The 22396-nt window shown below is 36.0% G+C and overlaps 2 protein-coding genes across 2 annotated transcripts; one reads left to right on the plus strand and one right to left on the minus strand.

The window, feature by feature from the left end:
• The first annotated feature begins 9009 nt into the window (after positions 1 to 9009).
• LOC126798316 (uncharacterized) lies at positions 9010 to 9702 on the plus strand. Its single transcript, XM_050525245.1, has 2 exons — positions 9010 to 9147; positions 9267 to 9702. The coding sequence occupies exons 1-2, from the start codon at positions 9066 to 9068 to the stop codon at positions 9437 to 9439; spliced, it is 255 nt and encodes an 84-aa protein (XP_050381202.1). The 5' UTR covers positions 9010 to 9065; the 3' UTR covers positions 9440 to 9702.
• Positions 9703 to 12860: 3158 nt separating this feature from the next.
• Positions 12861 to 17708, minus strand: LOC126798110 (ubiquitin carboxyl-terminal hydrolase 27). The gene is made up of 10 exons (XM_050524953.1): positions 17223 to 17708; positions 16944 to 17070; positions 16710 to 16810; positions 16395 to 16625; positions 15925 to 15993; positions 15644 to 15772; positions 14889 to 15026; positions 13894 to 13956; positions 13339 to 13656; positions 12861 to 13234 (listed from the first exon to the last, which is right to left on the minus strand). The coding sequence occupies exons 1-10, from the start codon at positions 17487 to 17489 to the stop codon at positions 12971 to 12973; spliced, it is 1707 nt and encodes a 568-aa protein (XP_050380910.1). The 5' UTR covers positions 17490 to 17708; the 3' UTR covers positions 12861 to 12970.
• Between the last annotated feature and the right edge of the window lie 4688 nt (positions 17709 to 22396).

The following is a 22396-nucleotide window of genomic DNA, read 5'->3' on the forward strand; positions in this document are numbered from 1 at the left end:
TTCTTATTCTTCTTCATCTTATTCTTCTTCAAACATAGTCACACTACCAAATGCACGAGTAGTCACACTACCAAATACAATGACAGTCGTAATGTCGATATTGTAGCTACCAGTGTGACTGCGAGTATGACATGCTGAGAGAAAATTGTAAATCTGTCAAATTCTGTAAAAATTCAAAGGAGATCGGTATAAATGTGTTCTGAATCAAGATAATAGCTAGATTTGTGGAGCCTTGGGCTACGGTTTCACCGAAAAGCTTGGAGCACCGCCATGGAAGGCGGCAACCCTTTTTGAGGGTTTTTTTGCCTTATATGGTGATCGATTTGGAGTTGATATGATATCAAATGGAAGAGGAAATAGAGATCTTTCCAACAATACCAACCACGCTCAAATCCATCGCCGGATGGCAAAATTATGACCGAAATAAGAAGAAGAATAAGAGTGAGAAAATGCAAAATAGTCAGGAAAATATTTTAAAAGTGACTTTTTCTAATTTTGTTTGGAGCTTGTTGACATTTTTGTAATTTTCAATTAAATGTGATGACCATCATTTAATTGAATTATTTTCTTTAACTTTTTTATAATATAAGATTTGATTTGGTACTAAACAATACTTTTTTTATTCTTCTTATTTCGGCCATAACTTTGTCGTCCGGCGATGGATTTGAGCATGGTTGGTACCGTTGGAAATATCTCTTTTTCCTCTTTCATTTGATATCAGACACACTCCGAATTGACCACCGTATAAGGCGCATAAACCCTCGAAAGGGGCTGCCGCTGTCCATGACGGTGCTCCAAGCTTTTCTGACGAAACCGAAACCAAAAGCTCCATAAATCTAACTATTCTCTTGATTCGGAACACATTCATACCGATCTCCTTTGAATTTTTACATAATTTTGAGGATTTATAAATTTCTCTCGGCATGTCACACTTGCAGTGAAATGGATTCTACGTTCTTGGTACGGTGGATTTTGGATTGGTTTTTCAGCAGTATAAAATGAGTTAGTGTGATGTTGTATATGTGGACTCTGATTGCAGTCACACTAGTAGCTAAAATATCGACGTTATGATTGCCATTGTATCTGGTAGTGTGACTTGTACTTCTCAAATCAACTTTACGATCCACATATTGATTCTGACGTTGTCATACTAATAGCCACACTAGTAGGAATCATCGGTATCACGGTAGGAGTCACATCACTAGTCACACAACTTTTTCTAACCGTTGTTTACTTGTGGCTATCATTGTGACTACTAGTGTGACTGAAAAGTGACTACTATGTTCTAACTGGAAATAAAAACACAACTCACACTGGAAGTCACACCACCAGTCACATTATGTGTCACATTTGCAGTCACACTTGTAGTTGTTACAAAAACTAATCAACTACACTACATGTCACACTACCAGTCACACCAGCATTATTATATGACGAGGTAGTGTAACTATAAGTGTGACTACTTATGTGATAAAGAAACTCATCATTTACACTACTAGTTACACTACTAGTCACACAATCATACAAGTAGTCAGATTGGTAATTATAGTGTGACTGCATATGTGACTGGGTGTGACACTAATGTCGTGGCTAGTAATATAACTTCATGCACTAAAATACAACCAATTAATCAAATAACCCAGAAAAAACTTGCGCCAAAGAGAGAGAGAGAGAGAGAGAGAGAGAGAGAGAGATGTGGTATGTTACTGTACAGGTCACTGAGGTCAGTCATGTCAACATCTTCTTGTCAACACTACCATAGCTTCCTCCGGCAGCTGATTGGATTTGGTGATGGAACTTTTCTTTTGGGCACCATAATTGTGCTCTAGGCACCTAAGTATTTTCAGAGGCTTCACTTCCCAGATCAGTCCACGCATCGAGAAAATCAGAGGGATAATGCCCTCATCTCCCTCAGAGATCGAGGAATCCTCCTACCGCCGACAACGTTTTCCCCCTCTCCGATCAACTCAACTAGTTTTTAGGCAGTAGAGCATGAACTCATTGAGATCGAAGCCGATAATTGGAAGGAGACCATCACGAGCATAGGATTTCAAGGCGGTGTTGATCACTGCAGCCACAAGTGCCTCGTTGACAATGACCGGATCGGGCCGGCATTGCCATCACGGTGACGCTGATCAAGAACCTGTTTCCCTTGGTGGCAGCCTGGCTCTTTTTCTGCTTGGAGCTTTGATGGCGAGGCGATCCAAGAGGCTCGCGAGAGTTGCTGAGAATTGGGAGGCGGCGGTACGGTGGTTGAGGTTTAGGAAGAGGACAAGAAGGAACGGGTTGCGATTTCGGGCTTCCACTATGAACCGAGGACGGTGAGGTTTTGGAGTTGACAACAGCGAGGGTCCGGCGAGGCTTTGGAGTCGAGGACGTGACGGCGAGATTGAAGTTTGACAGAGAAGGCGATAAAATCAAGGAAAATAGTGAAGCTGGTTATTAGCTAGCAATGGCATTTTTCGTAAGTTTAGTGAAGTTGATGTCCAACGATTTAATGAAATAGAATGAGTGACTAAATCCTAATTTTCAAACTTTTCCCGACTTTTTTCTAATAGAAAATTACTTAGTTGTATCAGACCATATTTGAATTTACTAAAAACTAACTTTCCATATTTCTTATAAAATTATAACATAAGCCCAAGCCCAAAAAATAAGTTGAACAAAAATGATTAATTAGTTAATCTAAAAATATCCAAAATGTCCTTATTTTCGTAAAAATTATCAAATGCCACCCTCATATATAACAAGTTTATATCTCCTTATTTTTTTAGTTTTTTCCGGCCAAACCACCAGTAATTTGGAGATGAGCCAGTATATAAAGTTGTTCTTTATGTCATGGGTTCTCATTTAAGTACCATATTCATATGTTTTGAGAAATTTTGAATTTTGCTCACCAAAAAGGCAAAAACCATAGTAGCAGTTAGTTTCTCAGTCGACAGTAGCAGTTATATTCATAGTCGACAATAGCAGGTACCTTCCAAGTTGACAGTAGCATGTGTCTTCCAAGTCGACAGTAACAGTTGGCTTTTAACTCTACAGTAGCAGATAGTTTTTATAGTTGACAATATCATATAACATCTCCATTGATGGTATCATACACTATGGGTCAAAGATGGGTAAAGAAAGTAAAATAAATTATGATATGTGTCAACTTGCCATTATTTGGTCCTTATTTGTAAATTTTGGTCCTTATTTGCTATATTAAATTATGTAGTGAGTTTATTGTAAACTAAATTGTTGTCTGATACTTTTAAATAGTTTGTTATTTTTCTAATTATATTTGTAGAAATTGATTTTTTTATGATCTACCATATTTTTAAACTCCTTAAATCCACACTTTGCTTTATTTTCGTCACAATCGGATTATTGTAGACGAGGTGGTCCGGTTAATGTTATTGGTCGATATGAGATATGGTTGCACAATAATCCGAGGTTGAATCTGTTTAGTATTAAATACTTGTGACACCCTATACTTTAGGTGTAAAAACAATTTTGTCTAACAATTTTGTCCATTTCGTTAGTTGACCGTCAAAAAATTTCGTTAAGCAGTTAAAATGTCTAGAATATCCCCAATTCAAATAAGATTTTTTTTCTTTCTTTTCTTATGCCTCTTTTATTTTCTCTTTTGGTTTTTCTTGTTTTTAAATTTAATTCATCATATGTGCTATCAAATATATATAATTGTAATCAACACAAACTATTAATTGTAAACAAGAGAATGACGATCTTACTCCCTCTGAAGTTATTTGTAATTTTATTGAACGCTTGCGAGAACTTGGAGCAGATGTAAAAAAAATAAAATGGAATGACTCTTCTCACGTAGGTGTGCTTCAAAACTCAAACTTAGAGCGAATGATAGTGAATGCATTGCTTGAAAACTTTATTACTAGTAATTGCACTCTGTTTCTAATTATAATCTAATCATTGTCGTACGACAAGATGTTTAGTTCCAAACATTACTTTTTAACCTATTTTCTTCCTTTGGTCAGAGCACTCAAGCCCATTGTTGGAAATTTTGTTAATTTGCTTGTGCAGTAAGAGGAGAATTAATGACAATTGCTTAACATCAAGTTGGAAATAAATAATTTGAAAATATTTTTGCATCAAAGTATGGTTATGATAGTAGAAGTCTTTCTTGTCTTAGCATTGTAGAAAATAATCAAAATATGTTTGTAGAGCATCATAATATAAATGAAGTTTCTAACTAGATTTGAGTACTGACACTCACATGTCATTTTAGGCATTATCCAATTGATTATAAGATGTTTACAATTAATTTGATAATTTGTGTTGACTACAATTGTATATATTTGATAGCACATATGATGAATTAGATTTTAAAACAAGAAAAACAAAAAAAACCAAAAGAGAAAATTAAAAAGGAATAAGAAAAGAAAAAAAAATCTGATTTGAATTGGGAATATTCTAGACATTTTAATGGGTTAACGGAATTTTTTGACGGTCAACTAACAGAATGGACAAAACTATTAAAAATAAGAGTTAAACGGTATACAGATTAAATTTAAAAATAGAAGAACAAAACTATTTTTACACCTAAAATATAAGGTGTCACAAATATTTAATCCATATGTTTAATACGCATTTGTTTAATCCGAGGTTGAAACTTGTCATCAATTGTGAACAAACCCAAATGAATTTCACGAGGTTGAATCTGTTGTTCAAGATATTCAACTAATAAGGTTTCAATCTGAACCCTCTCCCGATCTTTGTATGATCATGGATAACAACCTCTAGCAATCCAAGCATTGCCCACGTACCCTAAAGACTAATCTACATTATAACTCTGATATGGGTTTATAAGAGGTCTAAACTCATATGTAGCTCATGTAAACAAATGGAACGTACATATCACAATTTCTTACCAAAAAAAATAATCAATCCAGTAAACGATAGGTGGAGGTTGTAGTAAGTGGTACCTTTAGCAATTGGGTGGCGTGAGGACGTGTGGTAGATAATCTCAGATTGTACGTTGTAGATTAGGAATTTACGATACCACCTTTAGAGATCGACATTCAGTAATACCACCTCATATAGCTAGTTGATTGAAAAAAAAAACAAATTGGTGTACAAAAAAGGTCCAGTAACAAATGTGATTGTACGTATTAGATACTTTACTTTGATTTGTACCTATATCTTAAAAAAAAACAAATATTAGACCAAGATATAGTTGAGTCAAGCCCTTCAAGCTACAAATTAATTCGAAGTTAGTGGATCATCGATAAAGTTATATTGCATGCTCATTCAATCAGACTAGGGATTGTTTCCTTATACATGCTGTTAATTAAGTCAAGGCAAACTGCAAGAGACCGAAGCGCGCAACAAAGCTAATTAACAAAACTTAATTACAGAGCAACAGCCCTAGAAAAGATTATTGTTAGTTTGGGGATGATGATTATCGTTATTAACATTCTCAGCTGCGTCGAAATCGATCACTATGAAGCTCTATGTAGTGCTTCTGATATATGGCAAACGTACAGGTCATGTTTGGTGATTGTTCATATAAATTGAGGACAAGCAAAAGCAATTAAGGGACAAAAAATAGACCGCGCATGAACCATCTGCTTCCCACGTGATTGAAATACATAACAACGTTCATCTTCCTTATCTGAAAACGATGTTAGTCCCATCTATGTTGGGGTTTCTCCCTTCATAATTTAATGTATGGTTTCTTCCACAATTTATCCATTGCTACTCGATCAATGAGCTAATTAGTTGCATGTAGGGGTGGACACCGGTTAATATGGTTCGATTTTGAACAAAACTCATAACTCAACTTAAATTTTAAATTTGGTTCGGTTCGGTTCGATTTTTCTATTTTAAAGACTATGACCCACAATCCGCTCGGTTCGGTTTTTTTTTTTCAGTTTTACCCGTATCTAAAATATGTGATATTATATATTAATTTTAAAGTATAAAATTTAACATAAAGATGAAAAACAAATGGTCTAATGATTATTTCATACCTAATTGACTCTAACATCTCCACAACGCATATTTAGCTGAAGTATAAAAAACTCTACTGTATTAAAATCAGAGAGGAACAAAAATGTTTGCACTCCCTATGAGTTTAGGTAATTGAACATCGCTAAGTACATCATGTAGATCATCTGGTATGTCCAAGTCTTCTTTCACGTCTCATGTGAGCCGTTATTGATACTTATTCGTTAAAGATATGAAACATTAATAAAATCATTGATTAGATAATTCAATTTTTAGAGTCACGGTACAAAAATAAGTGACAGGAATTGGAGATTGAAAGAGGAGGGAAGAGAGAAGAGGGAGGAGGGAGGAGTTATATGGACTGGTTTTGCAGAATAAAGTGAACTTTTAATATAGCGATAAACTAAGGAGTGAGGATTTAAAAAGAGAGAGGGCCATAAGTTTTTTTTTTGTCTGAGATGAGAGAGACCGCAAGATTGATTAGATCAATTAGGTTTATGGTGGCTTTAGTTTTATTTTTTTTAATAAGAAAAGTAAGAATATACCAAAACGATGACGTTAACCGTTGACTTCGGGTTATTTGAGTCGGTTCGGTTTCGTTCGGTTTATGAGGAACTAAACCCAAAATCCAACCCAAACATAAATCGGTTCAGTTTGGTTTTTTTATTTTCGGTTCGATTTTTTTCGATTTTCGGTTTTTTCGGATTTAGTTTAGGTTCAGATATGTTTTTTTTTCGATTTTCGGGTTTGCGTGTCCACCCTTAGTTGCATGCATGCATCTGTAATTCCCTAGCTAGTTCATCATGAATGAGATCAAATTAGGGCTGTAATTCCCTATTCTCATAGGACTGGTGAATCCTAGCTATCTTGTTTTCATGAATCTTCAGTCATAAGTCTTTTTTGTTTTTGTTTTTGTTTTTGGTGTTCGATGTCAATCATGCATCTTCATAATAGGTTAATCAAAATCTTTGGCGAACGAAGAGTTGTAGGCTAGGGTTTGGATTGTAAACTTGTGTTAGTAGCTGAGTTTTGATTAGTATACCTGGACTAGAAGAGTCTAAGAACCACAAACACAACAGAAGTTAATTAGTTAACTAGGACAAAATCCGTGTTTGATTGTATATGTAAACACCGGGTATCGGGATGATCTGGAAGCATTTTCATCACTTATATATCCTTCAGCGGATGCATGAATATCTAGCTACCACTTGATGATGTATATTTGGAAGTTAGTTAATTATTAGTGGGGGATATGGTCTGCTATTTTCATCAAAATTGGTTTACAGATACATTTTTGAGTTTGTCCTCATTACTTGATCGACTAAAACTGATGTGTGAAGGGGCCGGGAGGCTATGCGAAATCTGTCTCGATCCAGAAATGTCAATTATTTAGAATGATAATAATGTGTAAACCATGACTAATATGAAGATCGATTATAACGATCTACTGTTTTTTTTTTGCTTCAATCAAAACTCCATCAGCGCGCTGCATCTACTTCTTGTGTTTTAGTCGATCTGAATATATGCAAGTTTCGAACCTTGGGTTTTCAGTTTCTCGTTCTTACATCCTAAATTGATCGAGTGCTTATCTCTTGTTACCTCTTCAATCAATATAGTTTAGGGTTCAAGTACATGGCATAATCAAATCAAAATCATATATGCCAAGATTTTCTTATATCAAAGCAAGCCAATCAATTAAGAAGCTTCTCCAGCGAACCTTTTGTGGCTAAAAACAATACTATCTCCTTCATGTACCTCTGAAACCCTACAGCCCACATTGCTATGCTCCATCTTGAGAAGCAAGCTAAGTCCGGGTCATAAGGCTGTAAATCGGTAGTAAGTACGTAAAGCTACAAATCTAGCTCGGTCTGCTTAAGCTGTTCCCCGGTTTTGTTTCTCAGAACAAAAGCTTCTAATTAATAAGCAAAACAAGAAAATCAAGCAAGCTGCAACTAGCTGGTATAGCTGCAGATCGAGATTACAAACAATGAGCTCAACTACTCACATGTAGCTAGTACTTTACGTTTGGATATATACGATTGGAACGAACAGAGTTACAGAAAGAGCAAGCTAGTCCCTGATTATGTATATGGTAATTATTTAGCTTTGTGAAATATATTTAATATTTTACCCTCTTGACGATTATTTTTTTTATGTTTTATACATACTACCAACCATACGTATAAAAAAGAGCGGATCGAAGATCGATGATCATCTCGTGAATGGTAAAGACGTGAGGAAAGGAGTACGTGTGAACTGCTCATGCTTATCGCTCATCTTCGTTAATTTCTAACATGCATGTCCTTCTTTTTACATTAAAATTCATTATGCAATATATCGGAACAAAATTGCTGGGGCGGAGATTTTTAATTAGGATTTAGTTCTTTGGGTTTTGAACACTAATTTTAAACTAATTAAACCTCAACCTAGCTGGTAACGAAGGATTAATGAGGTATTAATTAACATGTTAAAATCTGTGACCATGTCAAGCAAAAACTTGTGGGTTCACCAGGCACTTGACATTTTCACGTTGTAAAATTGATCCGCCATTCAAAATAGTTCATCTACATTCAAAAGAAGCAATGAAGCATTGATATATATATATAGTTTAGGGCACCATCTTCTTTAACTGTGCTTACCTAGCTAGCTCTTTGATTCACAGCATTTTCGTCCAGATATAAAGAACAAGCATCAATTATCATGCAAGGTCTAGAGCATCGTCTTCTTTAATTAGCACCGTGCCGCTGCCGACTTCATTGATTTACTTGAGTAGTTACCATGCATAATCAGGCTGATGACATGCAGGAGTGTTACGTACGTGTATACAATTAGGCCAAGGAGCGTCTTGTCTAAGCTACGCTATCATATCTTTCCAAGAGCAGACAGCGGGAGACATTGATGGTGACTCAACACGACCTGATAGCTCACAAGAGAATAGCGATTATATTACGTCGCAGTCCATTGCCAGCAAAATACTGTTCGTCCTTCTCTGTAAGTCTATATAAGGAAGACTCTCCATATCCATTTCACAACCAAGAGATCTGATTAGCTATCCAGTATCTAATAAAAAGATCAGCAAATACTTGAATACATACTTAGAGATGGCAGCTGTGATGCGATACAAGCACCTTGTTCTTGTGGCTTTCGTCTTGCTTTGCTTCATTACTATCACAACTACAGAAGGTAAATTCCAGTTTGTAATCCATCTGTCGGTTGATGATCGAACTCTTTCTGATAGTGCATGCAAAATTAGACCTAGCTAGCCCTAATTATTGATCTTCTCTTGGCTTTGTAATTTGCAGCAGCACGAAGTTTGGGAGTGGCGCCAAGTAGTTATACAGGTGATGAGATGAGCCATGATGACGCCTTGAAACATGGGATCAAAGAAGATGATGGAGTAATGCCAGATGAGAGTGCTGATTTACTGGCTATGGATTACAGTCCGGCAAGTAAAAAGCCTCCTATCCACAACTAAATATAGAGCATCTTTGTTGTCTAGGTACTAAATAGATTCAAAGAGTGATAGTTTAATTTAGTCTCGATATATGCCCATTTCTATTTCGTTAATTAGGAACAAAAGAAAGTCGTGAAATTATACATGCATGCTGAAAGAAAATATACAAAGCCATAGATAAACGTACACCTTGTGGTATTGTGCTGTAAATTATACGGAGACTACTTTTGTATATATACGGAACTGTGTTTCCTTTTGGAAATCATCATGAATGAAAATATGAAATTATCACCAGATAGTGCATTAATCTATGTGTTTTTTAGATCAAGATATATGATTGGTTAGATATATATATATATATATATATTAGTCTTATATGTGGCCTTAATTAGTTGGAATCGAATTGTAAGATGAGACTAGAAGTTTCTCGAAGAGGAAGAGCACTCTAAAATAAAAACACACTCGCGTCAAAAAGAAACATAAAAACATACTCAAAAAATAATTGAAAAGATATTCAGTCGGAATAAAAAATAATAATTCGAATCGAGAGATAGATCTTTATTTCAATTCAAATAAATAATCATATTGTTCTACAACTTCCCTTTCTTGTCAACAACAAAAAACACTTTCCCAATAATTCACTATCAAGCAATTCTTTAACAACTAACTACAACAACAAAAATTCTACAACTAAGAACTATCACTAAACACCAGAAGATCAACAAATAAACAGGTTGCATTTGCCCCTTACATCTTGACTACCTTTCATTGCAATACCAGATTTTCTTGCGCTATGTTAGCCCTCTGCCCAAAGTAGGTGCTCCGTGTTCTACCACAGCTGCATATATTTCTCCAAGTGTGAAATAAATTCACTAGGTGCTCCTCCCACAATCTAGCTTAAACAAATGAAAGCAAAATGACATCCTTCTCGTTCATAATATATAGCTCGAAATCAATGTAGAAAAAAATAAAAAAGTAAAACAATTAAGATAACTAAATAGTCTAATTCTGCATTAAATTATAATTGTCAATCTAAAAATACATTGCTAACTAACACAAAACATAGTTCCCTTACCCATTTTTCCTTCAGACTTCAAGATAAAGAAAAGTCAGTAATAATAAAAATACATCACTAATGGAATTTGAGGAAACAAAAACGGTTTTGGAGGCTTGTAACATCATTACTTATATCACTTATATGGCTACCTTCTAAGTCCCTGGTGCACTCTAAAAGTTGGTGCCATATTCCTGCAAATGTAAAGTTCTCAAAAACATAAATAACTATAGAGCAATATAGAGTATAAACCAAACAAGTAAATATAAATATAAAAAATGGGGATCGTGGTCTAAATATATATAAAACCAGTGGTGCCAAGAAAACGTTTGGGTAAACTTCTTCCACAAATTTTCCTCTTCAATTATAAACCCAGTCACATGGACCTAAAATAAACTACTAATCTCTCATTGTTGTTTTGGGTCTTTATGTTTTCTTACAGTTTTAGGTCCTTGTATCATTTATTTATGTTTTCATTAGGATTAGGTTATGTTTGTTAACTAGCATATTTATGTGTTTTTAGAGTCTTTGTAATCAGCTTGCAATAATTATTCATCTACAAAATAGAGTTTCTTTGGGATACTTAGCCCAGAAACCATCGTTCTTATCCTAGTCTTACAGCTTACATCTTATGTTTTTGATTGTTTCTTATTGAGTTCTTTGCTTCCTAGTGTTATTGTCCTAATCTTGCTAATAGGGCAGAACCTATCAGCTTCTGCCTTGGATTAGAAAGATTCAACATTTGCACTGAGTTTCCATTCTCAACTATTTTCTTCTTCATTATCTGCCCAATAAAATCGAAACCCACGAAAAGTCTAATTCTCTAAAGTTAATGTGTCCCACTGGGAGTACATTAGCTCATATTGTTCTATCAAGTTAATTGAACGTCACCAATTTTCAGCTTAATAAATACTAAAGATACAAGAACCCAAAATCTCTTCAACAAATTAGTCTAAAACTGCTCAATATCTTAGCCATTAAATGAAGATTAGCACAATTGTTTTTCATTTATGTAAGTTTTCAGAGAGTATTAGCTCAACATTGCACAAAAGAGAAATTAAAAATACATTATCTTTAGATCTACATAGCACATAGTTGACACAAAGTAGATACGAACGGTATTACAGGAGCTTATATCCATGGTAGTCACTATAGTCATCATCCCATTGTCCTCTGGGCGACCAAACTTACTATTATCTTGATAAAATCGGTGAACATGCTCCAAGTTATTGTAGTACTGAAGGAAAAATGTGTTGTCAATATATAATTTTTAATTAGAATTCAATCAACAATCTAGGTGCTTCTGGTATTGAATTAAAATAATTGACTAATTTACTTGAATGATAAACTATGTTAGCAGTGGCAAGAACAACCTATTACAACTGCTCAAGAAGAATAACAAAAAAGTACTGAATGGTTCATAACACTTTTCTTGGCCATACAGAGACAACTACATTTGTAGCTCTGAAATGAAAGTAATAAAATCCTGAAGAACCTGGAAACATCGTACTCACCTCTAATACGGGTAATGACAGTTGAATTATAATGGTTGCATAAACTTTAAAGTTGTAAACCCAATTTGAGCCCGGGCGTCGTTTTGGTGACGAGAAGAGCAATAACGAGGGAGATCTCTTGGGTTGGTGGCTTGTAGATGATGTAGGAGGTCTCCATCATTATGTCTTCGTCGATCGATAATGGAGTAAACGGACAATGGATGAGATTTGAAGATCGGTGATGAGGATTTTAGGGATTCGGAATTGGGTTTATGGGGTCTCAAGTCCCAAATTTGGGTTCAAATGCCCAGTGTTGGGAGAGAAGTAGAAAATGATAATAGTAAACAAATGCTTATTACTCAGTGTGAATAAAGTAATGGGATGAATAATGCAAATCTGACATTTCCCAAGGTTCGGAAACTGTCATTTTCTTATCCGAGCTTAGATCTCAACTACGGTAAACTTCGTTTAATTCGTTCGACACACAAGCAACAATGTAGGTTCAAATAGTTAAGTAGAGAAGATAAATGACGCAAAAACTTGGTAGAGAACCTTGGACAACAATATACTGAGTATCAAAACTAGTTCTGAAAGCACAAACCAAACTTTTGTCTGAAAGAACTTGCAACAAATTTGCAAGGATACTATCGGCATATGATAAAACAACGAGGCTTCAACAAACTCACAAATAGCATACAAAATTGAGTTGATCTGTGTTTTCTCTTTCCTTGGATGGCTAAGTATTTGATTGTTGAGGTATAATGAGCATACAACGTAGTACATTTCAGTACTCCCCCTTGTCACAATTTCATAATTGAGGTTTGTGTAGTCAAAGAACTAACCTCACTGGGGATATTTGTAGCCCCCTCATGTTGCAGAAGTATTAGCACTGCCCTTACTATCTCAACGTGTTTTTTCTAAACTCAAAATTGAAGCATCAGCACTGAGCTTTGTGGTCAAAATGCAGTTTCCGTTACTAAAAAAAATATATGATTTTTAGGCACACTAGCCTTGATACCTTTCATAGAAAAGCAAGCTCGCTTCTGCACCAAGAACATGTTCCTTTGAGACACTGCACACCTCTGAATCTGAAATAGAAAACCAGCGGGCCGTAGAAGCATCGAACTGATCACCAGGTTGCTCCCCACATAAATCAGCTCCCATACTTCTATAAACAGTGTAATGCCCACTTCCAGCTCTTCCAAAGTGCTCCACTACAGCAACAAGACGGTACAAACAAGTATGAACTGATTCGCGACTCCTATTCAGCTGCACCAGTTACAAATACATCAATACCCAACCTAGGAATTTGAAGTTCATTAAGCACAACATTGAACAAAAAAATGTAAGCAAAACCAAATTGGAGATTCTACCTGATTTGTGTCTGCATGCAGGGTTTTTGAAAAGCCTCTAGTAGGGAAAAAGTTCAATTCTCCTGCTGAATCTTGTGCGTTTGCAGTGAATATATCTGAAGCTAAATCTTGTTGGTGGGTGCTTCCTCTTGCTAGCCCCAAGACAATATTTAGCATTCTTGGATCATTCTCTAAGTTAAAATGATTAGGCAGAGGGCTAGGGTTTTCACTTTGTAGCTGCACTCCCCCAGTTTTCCGGTTTTTCTCCCACCCCTTTATTCCCACCCCACTTGTTGTGAAACTTACAAGGTCCAAAACCAATGGAAAAGATACATGACCCTACAATCATCAATCAATACAATAAGGAACATATGTGCATTATCAAATAACATGTGCAAGACAGTTGTGACACAGAGGAAGAAAAAGGACACTTTAGCATACACAAGTTCTCAACTGGAAAAAGAACTTGGTAGACATGTTGAGCTGTTTGAAATTCCATTCTGAACACTGAATTCTCTTAAAATATGACAGAAAATCATGAACCAGACCTAATCGAATAAAAGGAACCCTGCATACCTGAAGTTTTACAAGTTCGCCAAATACATTGATTGAAACACGTTTCAAGTGAATGCACAAAATCTGCAAGTAAACAATCAGAACAAGGATGTTTTTAGAGATTGAACTGCACAACTCAAGAATTCTGAGAAAAATGAAGTCATGGGGCTCTACAGTAGTGATGGTTAAAAAACTAGAGCTCACTTCCCAATACAGGCTTAATTTTACGAATACAATCAAATCATGTTATTTTTTTGTATAATTTTTGAATTGTGAATGACATGAAAACATAATATTTCAGGAGAGCTACAACTATAACAACACAGGATATAGGACAACCTGATAAATGTAAAGGAACATTCCAGTTTTTCTCCCATACTGAGTCACCAATTTTAATGAGAAAACCTCTTGCTTTTCTGATTTAATTTGTAAGTAACTTTCATCCAAGCAATTGTGATTGAAATTTTTTTACAAGAACCCACAACCAAATCCCAGTGAACATAATCAAATAAGTTAGATAATAATTTACTGATGAATTGTGGCTATACAGTCCTGTTCTCCCGACCCAGTGATTTACGTGCTCAGTTGTGCAGAACTGCCATTGAATCTAGATTCAACGCTGGACAATAGCAACGAAAATAAGTAAATCCAACTACCTTGTTATTCTCTAGCCTTAAATTTAAATGCAATAGTGGCTGAGCACAACTGAGTGGAAAATTCATTGAGTAGGTTAAGACTGCATGGCAATGTCTGCACCCGTTGTTCCAATTCCTCTATTACTCCTACAATGGTCATTATCTAGATCCAACAGAGTTTGCAGCTGAGGTATGTATGTTATTATTATTAATCTCTTATATACATCTTTTTGTGTGCAACAAAGCTTCCAATAAAAAGATCGAATAAAATCATGTCTCCCAATATCATTCCTAACAGAACCTAACCTCCATTTATAGAATCCTGAAAAGTGCCTAAATAATTTGAAATCAAGCAACCATCAGTATAGTGGGTATACAGACCTTCGGGCAGCGAGCAATACTTATTTGCTTTTGAGTATGTGAAAATCTATTCAACCATGGAAGTGTTTCTAAATGAAAAAGTCTCTCACACTCGCAGGAATCTTGCTCAGGGCAAGTCTCAATCTCTTCAATTGCACCCTGAAATGAAAACAACAGCGAGTCTGATATTTAGAGAAACTAACAGACAATATAAAGGTGTGGGAACATCAAGAGCCGGACTCAGGCCAGCATAACAGTGAAATCCACTAATCCGGTGAAAGGGTATAATATGACACACTAAAAGTCCACAACTCTTAGAGTAGGACTACCAGAAGTATAAAACAGGCAGGACATTAATGACCAGCTGCTTTCTCTTAGTTGTTCAGATATAGCATCTTTTTTCAATTTTCAACAAATAAAGTGATTAATCTGTTTAAGGTTTAGGGCCTATTAGGGTTTGGCACAGGTTAGTTACAGTAGCATTCAGAACTTCAGGGTAAACTATGATGTAAGAGGTAGCATGTTTTAATGGTTTTATACATGTAGATACTAATTAGAATTTAGAAATACAAATGAGTCATTATAAACAAGGTCTCTTATGTTCTAGATATGTGCTTAGATAGGTCATAGGAGTAACAATACTGTTTAATAAATTGTCTGCAGCAACCAATAGGTCCAATACAATATGTGATCTTATCTGTTTCTAAAACATCCTATACAGTTTCCCTATATTTCTCTAGATTCAATATAATAATCACAATTAGATATGAATTTACCTCATTTCCTCCCATAGATAATAAATATTTGACTGCAGCAATATGCCAACAATGGCTGCAGTGGTAATTCTCAACTCGCTCAGCAGCAGTAAACTGCTTCAGGCAATCCTCTAAGGTAAATCCTCTCATCTAATATTTCACAGAAATAAGAAGACATAAGAAATTAATTGAAGAAAAAGCGATGGGATCATTTCTCTAAAAGAAAATATTTCTTGTGAAAAAGTCAAGTGATAGGCTCAAACATACACAATATCAAAGAGTGAAGTCTTCAGTACACATACAATTGTGGCACCACCATCAAGCACTGGAGAAAGAGGCAAGCTGTGAAAAGATTCGAAATTTAATGATATCTGAAAGAATAACAAGGTTAATATCAGGACAGGAGACCAGAACTGTGGAAAGAGATAGTACATTGAAAATCGTACTTTTAGAATTCCCCTTAATTAAATTTGGACATTAAATCTCTGAGGACTAAACTCATACATCAAAATTTCTCGCCTTAAAGACCAGAAGACAACTTAAAAGGATGACAAATGAGATTCAAAACTTCCAACAAAAAAAGATAGGCATATGGAATTAGCAGAAGTTCAAAGATTGATTCTCTTATATCAACAGCTAAAACTCCTGCCAAGCACTGTAGTTTTACTGATTGAACAATGGAAAAATGTACAAACATGAGGGCAAGTGCCAACTGTGTAATTCATTTTAGTGTTTCACAAAAGCAATTTCCTTCTGAAAGTCATATTATCACCTGTGATGAACAAGTTTGGCATGTCAGGATGCTGCCAAGAATTCCATCAAATGGTCCAAAGAAGCGTTGCTGCCATTTTTCCTGCTCACTTTGGCTCTCCATCCTCTTTGGAGTAATAATCCTACCGTTCGAGACTAAGAATTCCACTATAGAACCTTGATTTGGACAATAAAAATCTGAAAATTCATCTCTTAAAGACGAAAGAAGGTGAAGAAATGCTTCTGCCGCATCCTAAATGCACAGAATGTGTATCAGATATTCAGCACGCATAGGGTTTTCCAACTTAATCTGACATTCAGAATGGCAAAGTAGCACCTGCTCGCTTGTTAGATCAAAGTTCTCAATGTAATTTGCTATCGCATGCATCACTTGCCGTGGACTCAACACAACTCTATCACCACCAACTGCGCATAGTTCTACAAAACACAAAAAAATTTCAACCCCTCTTATACGGTTATACCATGTTCCTATTAGAAAATGCTCAAAACACTGAAATCTATAATCTTCAAAAGACACAATGACATTTGACAACCCAGGTTTGATGCTAACCTTCTAACAATGCAGCAAGAGATAATGTAAGCGGCACACAGTCCGCAGCATCCTCAACAGGCATGACCTCAGACTCCTCTAAAACCTTTTGGAGAAAAGGCTGAAAGTATGAACAACTAGCCAGAGCCTGAAAGAATTCCAAAGATTCAAAATTTAATTAAAAGCAATCACTTCACCAACCCAAAAACAAAAACTCACTGAACCTTGATCAGAATATATGACAGTATCAATGTATAAACAAAAACAACAGAAACCAACAAGCTCAAAAGTTGTATATACCTGCAGAATCACATTAAGGAAACAATTGTTGCCGAGGTTCTGCAACCCAGGTACCAAATGCGAGTTGGGTTCAACATGTTGGTCCTTGGAAAACCAGTTTAAGCTGCTGAGGTTGACCAATTTGGAGTCTTTGAGAGCGAGAACGAGGCCAGCAATACCAAGAAGACCAGCGACAGATAAGCGAAGTGAAGAACGAGAAAGTGAAGTGAACCCATGTTGGAACTGGCGAACTAATGAGTTTAGAGTGATATCTCCTTCCAACTTCATATTAGGAACCTTCGAAGAGGTATAAGAACTAAGAACTAGGAAGGAGAACACGATGAATTGGCGAAGTTGTGGACTGTTGGCTTTTGTTTCTTTTTTCTTTTGGGCGTGGGTTGGGGGTTCTAAACTCTTGGGTTTTTGGTTAGGGTGATTGAGTCATTGAGATGTTGGATTTAAATTGGAGGAGGTTTTTTTTGGTTGATTAGGGTGGTTGAAAACTCATAATTAGACCAACATGCGCATAATTTTCAGATCACCATTATCAAGTAACTAAGTTTTAAATTAATGTAAAAGAATCATTGTAAAAATTTAGCGTGCTTGTGCTGCTTTTCTGTTTCAAGTTTCTTAAAACCTGAATATAATTGCTTAGTACCCCGCCTACTAACATCTGTGAATCTCATCTGCTCCATGTCTAACGAAGTCTCCGATCAATTTGTGCTACTCTAGCTATTAGAGATAGTGGTCGGGTTCTTTTGGTGTCACTGCAGGTAGGCCTCATCATTTAGTCCGCGGATCCGAAAAGTCCGCGGTCACAATGAGGAAACTCATTCAGCAAAGTCCCGGTCAATAAAGTTTCAATATGTTAAAACGTTTCTTTTTTTATTGACCGTGAGTACAAACGGTCAAACCATGTCCAAAACGGATGAAATTTTTACGAGATCTCTAAATATATATATACCGACCACATTTGCTGGTGTCGATTGACCATATTTCGAATTGGAGTTGGTGATCACCTAAGTGTCCATTAACGTATCATAACCATTATATTAGGTTTATAATAAAACAATCGCATTATGAAGCGAATATATGAAGGAAACTTCTTGGGATCGATCGACACAAGCCAATGTGATCGGTATATATATTTAGTGACCCTGTAAAAATATCATCCAATTCGGACCTCGTTTGACCGTTGAAATTTTCGGTCAATCGAAAGCACCACTAATATGCCATAAGAGATGACCTATTACAAAAATGTGAACGCCGAAAGCCGTTTACATATCTGAAATCACCTAATTTTTATTACATCGTGCGTAGTCACACTGAAGAAACTCATTTGGCAAAACTCCGGTCAATGGGGTTTCAATATGTCAAAACGTATTTTTTTAGTTAACCGTTGGTACAAACGGTCAAACCATGTCCAAAACGGACGAAATTTTTACGGGGTCCCTAAATATATATACCGATCACATCTACTGGTATTGATCACCTATATTTCGAACTGAAGTTGTTGATCACTGAAGTGTCAACTAATATATCATAAGTTTTATATTAGGTTTATAATAAAATTATCACATTATGAAGCAACTATATGAAGGAAACTTCTCGGAATCGATGACATCATCCGATGTGATCGGTATATATATTTGGTGACCGTTTTAAAATTTCATCCAATTCGGACATCATTTGACCGTCGGAATTTCCGGTAAACCAAAAACAACACTAATATGCCCTAAGGGGAACCCATTACCAAGATGGGAATGTGGAAAACTGTTTACATATTTGAAATCACCTAATTTTTGTCACAGATCGTGCGTGGTCGCAATAAGGAAACTCATTTAGCAAAGCCCCAATCAATAAGGTTTTATTATGTCAAAATGCCTCTTTTTTGGTTGACCGTAGGTACGGATGGTCCAATCATGTTCAAAATGAATGAAATTTTTACAGGGTCCCTAAATATATATTAATCACATATACTGGTGTCGATCAACAATATTTCGAAACTACAATTTATTTGACTTTTTTTAAGAATGTTTTCTAATAATTCTTTTATTGTTTCAAACCCTTAAATTAGAGTATTATGTTTTTTTGTTCTAATACGAACCCGTAAAGCCCGGTCCGCAGAAGCCCGCAAGGCCCACTTTAGGTGGACAAGCTTGGATATTCATATTTGTAAAAATACCGGACGCAACCCTATCCATCACTTATTTAAATTTACTAAGACATGACCCGGATCCGCCACTCAAGGAGCCCTAAATGCCGGTGCGTGTTGTTTTCCCTCCGTCCTTTGCACCCGAGAGTCAACCTTGTTGTGATCGGTTATTATTGGGGTTGTTTTACAGAGATTATCTCATTGTGAATATATATACTCTGAGTTTATTTCATTCTTGCTAACACCATAAATCCATAATATCTACTCTCCTGTTGTGAATATCTTCTTGATTGTGAGAGCTTAAATTCATAGCAATGGTCTAAATAGCGGTTATCAGCATCGTATCAGTTTTGTAAAATAAAGATATAACGGAGATATATTGAGATATATCAGATTATATCGGATTTATTATTTTTGTTAATTTTTTAATTTAAATTGGAACCGTATGTTCGAGCTGGGAAAACGGATCCTCCTCAGAGAACAATCAGCATGTCCCGATGCCGAACCCTGGACGGTTTAGCCCTTTGTTCTCTGTTGTTGTTGGCGTGCCAGTACCTTTGAGTTAGGTACAACTGTTGTTTTGTTTGACAATGATCGCGCTCCACGTACTGTCTTCTTCTCAGACGATTGCTCCGCAGTTGCTGATAAACCGCTGAAGTTCGAACGACCTATACACAACCGGAGTTGCTAGGTACCTTTCACTCCACCTCAAGTAGATGGCCGATCTTACTTTTGACCGCTTGGGGAAAAGCAGAGCTTATACTGTGTCGTTAATAGCAGGACTCTCTCGCGAATGAAATTTGCTGACTAGTGCAGGCTTTGGGTTTGCTAGAAGCTAGGCTAGCGACTCGATGGACTTGACTCGAATTGCCGAAGTTAATCGGACTTGTTGCTACATGCAGCGCGAGGCGTACGTCTGGGTAGCTCCGCTCCGATGGGAGACTTGGTTTCCGAAGTTAATCGGACTTTTACTCCGTTGGGAGATTTTGACTATGCGGTTGCGCGATAGTTTGTTTGACGTTGCGTGTGCTATTCTGTGCCTTCAACCCCTTTATATAGAGAACACAACTTGTTCTTTCTTGCGAATCAAGTCTTGAGAATCGCCTAGTTGATTTAGATTCACCTTCCTCAATCAACTCAAATTTTATACGGCGATAGTCCCATAAATCTATTCTAATACGGCAGATAATCTTGCTTTGCGATATACTTTCTACAAATATCCGGTCCACGAGCCTAAATAGTCTAGATAATACCGGAGTATTATTTTAGGCCCAAACACCGTCACCTCCTTTAAGGATCCTCAATGCTAATTGGTGATCGTTTGATCATGAGATTCCCTAAGTTGAAGTTTTGTAAGAAGTCCCTGGGGTTGCGGTGCTTTGAACGCGCTTTGTTCATCAATGCGGAATATGATGGACTTCACGGGTGGGTCAGGTTGCTCGCGTCCTCTAATATGATGGACTTCGTAATTACTTGATCATGGTGATGTGAAATTATGTTTATGTTGGCCTAATTATAAGTTTACAACTAAAAACATTTTCAACCACCCTAATCAACTCCTCCAATTTAAATCCAAAATTTCAATCACCCTAAACCAAATACCCAAGAGTTTAGAACCCCAAAGCCAACAGTCCACGAGGACCACAACTTCGCCATCCATATCGTGTTCTCCATCCTACACCTCTTCGAAGGTGGAAGGTTCCAATTTCCAAAGAGAAAAACTTGCGTACAAACTAGTATGTACGCGTGCGTCCGAACTTTCATTTATTTGCACACTTTGAGAATATAAATACATGATTTCAACCGTTCAAAAGTTTAGTTTATTACTAAAGATCATTTCTATAAAATATCAACATAAACAAAAATCGTTTGCTTTGTCGATTGCATCAAATAAATGAACGGTTATGGTGAAAGTTAGTAGTCTCATGATCAACCGTCAATTTGTTTGATGCAATCGACTATGAAGACGATTTTTGTTTACATCAATTTTTTGCAAACATGATCTTTAGTAATAAACTAAACTTTTGAACGGTTGAAATCATGTATTTATATTCTCAAAGTGTGCAAATAAATGAAAGTTCGGACGCACGCGTACATACTAGTTTGTACGCAAGTTTTTCCCATTTCCAAATGTGAAGTTCGAACCTTTAGCTCAGCCTAAATTTTTACTATGCTTCTTTTTTGGCATCGGTTGTCTGGGCGGGCCTTAGCCATCTTGCCCACTGTTGTACGCTACTAAAGCTATTAAACTTTAGTACAGCTTTATTACTAACTTATTTCTTAATCTATTCATTGCATTTTCCATTAAATTTTTTTTTATCGAATCAACAATTCAAACGCAACACTTATTATTTTTGTGAATAAAACTCACAAGTTAACTCCCTTTATGAGAGACTATGGCACCACATTGTACATTTGTACATGTATGATGTATGCATGGGCATACGGAGGGGGAGAGCTGGAGAGGGTTCATTTACCCTTTTCATAAATTCATCCCAACTTGTTTCTAAATTGAATTTCTATATAGTATATTAATATATTACCATAATGACCCTCCTAATTAAACTCTACAAATGAGTAATGTTTTCTTAGCTTCATCTTTGGTTCAATTAGATGCATACTTTTCTTCTTTAAAAAAAAAAAGAAGTAGATGCATACTTTTATCCCTTCATTCTAGTTTCTAATGATAGATACATTTCTCTTTCAATATAGAGATTGGGCAAATCGGATAAATTTTCTCTAATAAATGAATATAATAAGGTAACCACCGCAAGTGATTATGTGGTTTTTGCCTAGTTGGGTTTTCTCTATCCCTAACCTAGATTCGAATTCCAAAGTTGCCAAAGTGGTAGCCTAGTAGGTCTTGCACGTTGCTCCAATGACTAGTTGAAGGATTGATAATTAACTTGTGGGTTTATGAAGTCTTTAGGGTATACGTCATACGACGCTCACAACAAAAAATTCACTTGATAAAGTAATTTATAAAGTTTGGTTACTTTGGTATATGTAAATGGAGCAATTACGTTAGCAAAATTTTTTC

Source organism: Argentina anserina, chromosome 1, assembly GCF_933775445.1.
Source record: "Argentina anserina chromosome 1, drPotAnse1.1, whole genome shotgun sequence".
NCBI classification, from domain to species: domain Eukaryota; kingdom Viridiplantae; phylum Streptophyta; class Magnoliopsida; order Rosales; family Rosaceae; genus Argentina; species Argentina anserina.

What these genes read in the sequence shown, in the direction of transcription:
- LOC126798316 (XM_050525245.1), top strand. Translation starts at nt 9,066, where the DNA reads ATGGCAGCTGTGATGCGATACAAGCACCTTGTTCTTGTGGCTTTCGTC. An exon ending in TACTATCACAACTACAGAAG is followed by an intron (nt 9,148 to 9,266) that starts GTAAATTCCAGT and finishes TGTAATTTGCAG; the next exon opens with CAGCACGAAGTTTGGGAGTG.
- LOC126798110 (XM_050524953.1), bottom strand. Translation starts at nt 17,489, where the DNA reads ATGAAGTTGGAAGGAGATATCACTCTAAACTCATTAGTTCGCCAGTTC. An exon ending in TTGATCTAACAAGCGAGCAG is followed by an intron (nt 16,626 to 16,709) that starts GTGCTACTTTGC and finishes CTGTGCATTTAG; the next exon opens with GATGCGGCAGAAGCATTTCT. An exon ending in GCCAAACTTGTTCATCACAG is followed by an intron (nt 15,994 to 16,394) that starts GTGATAATATGA and finishes TTATTCTTTCAG; the next exon opens with ATATCATTAAATTTCGAATC.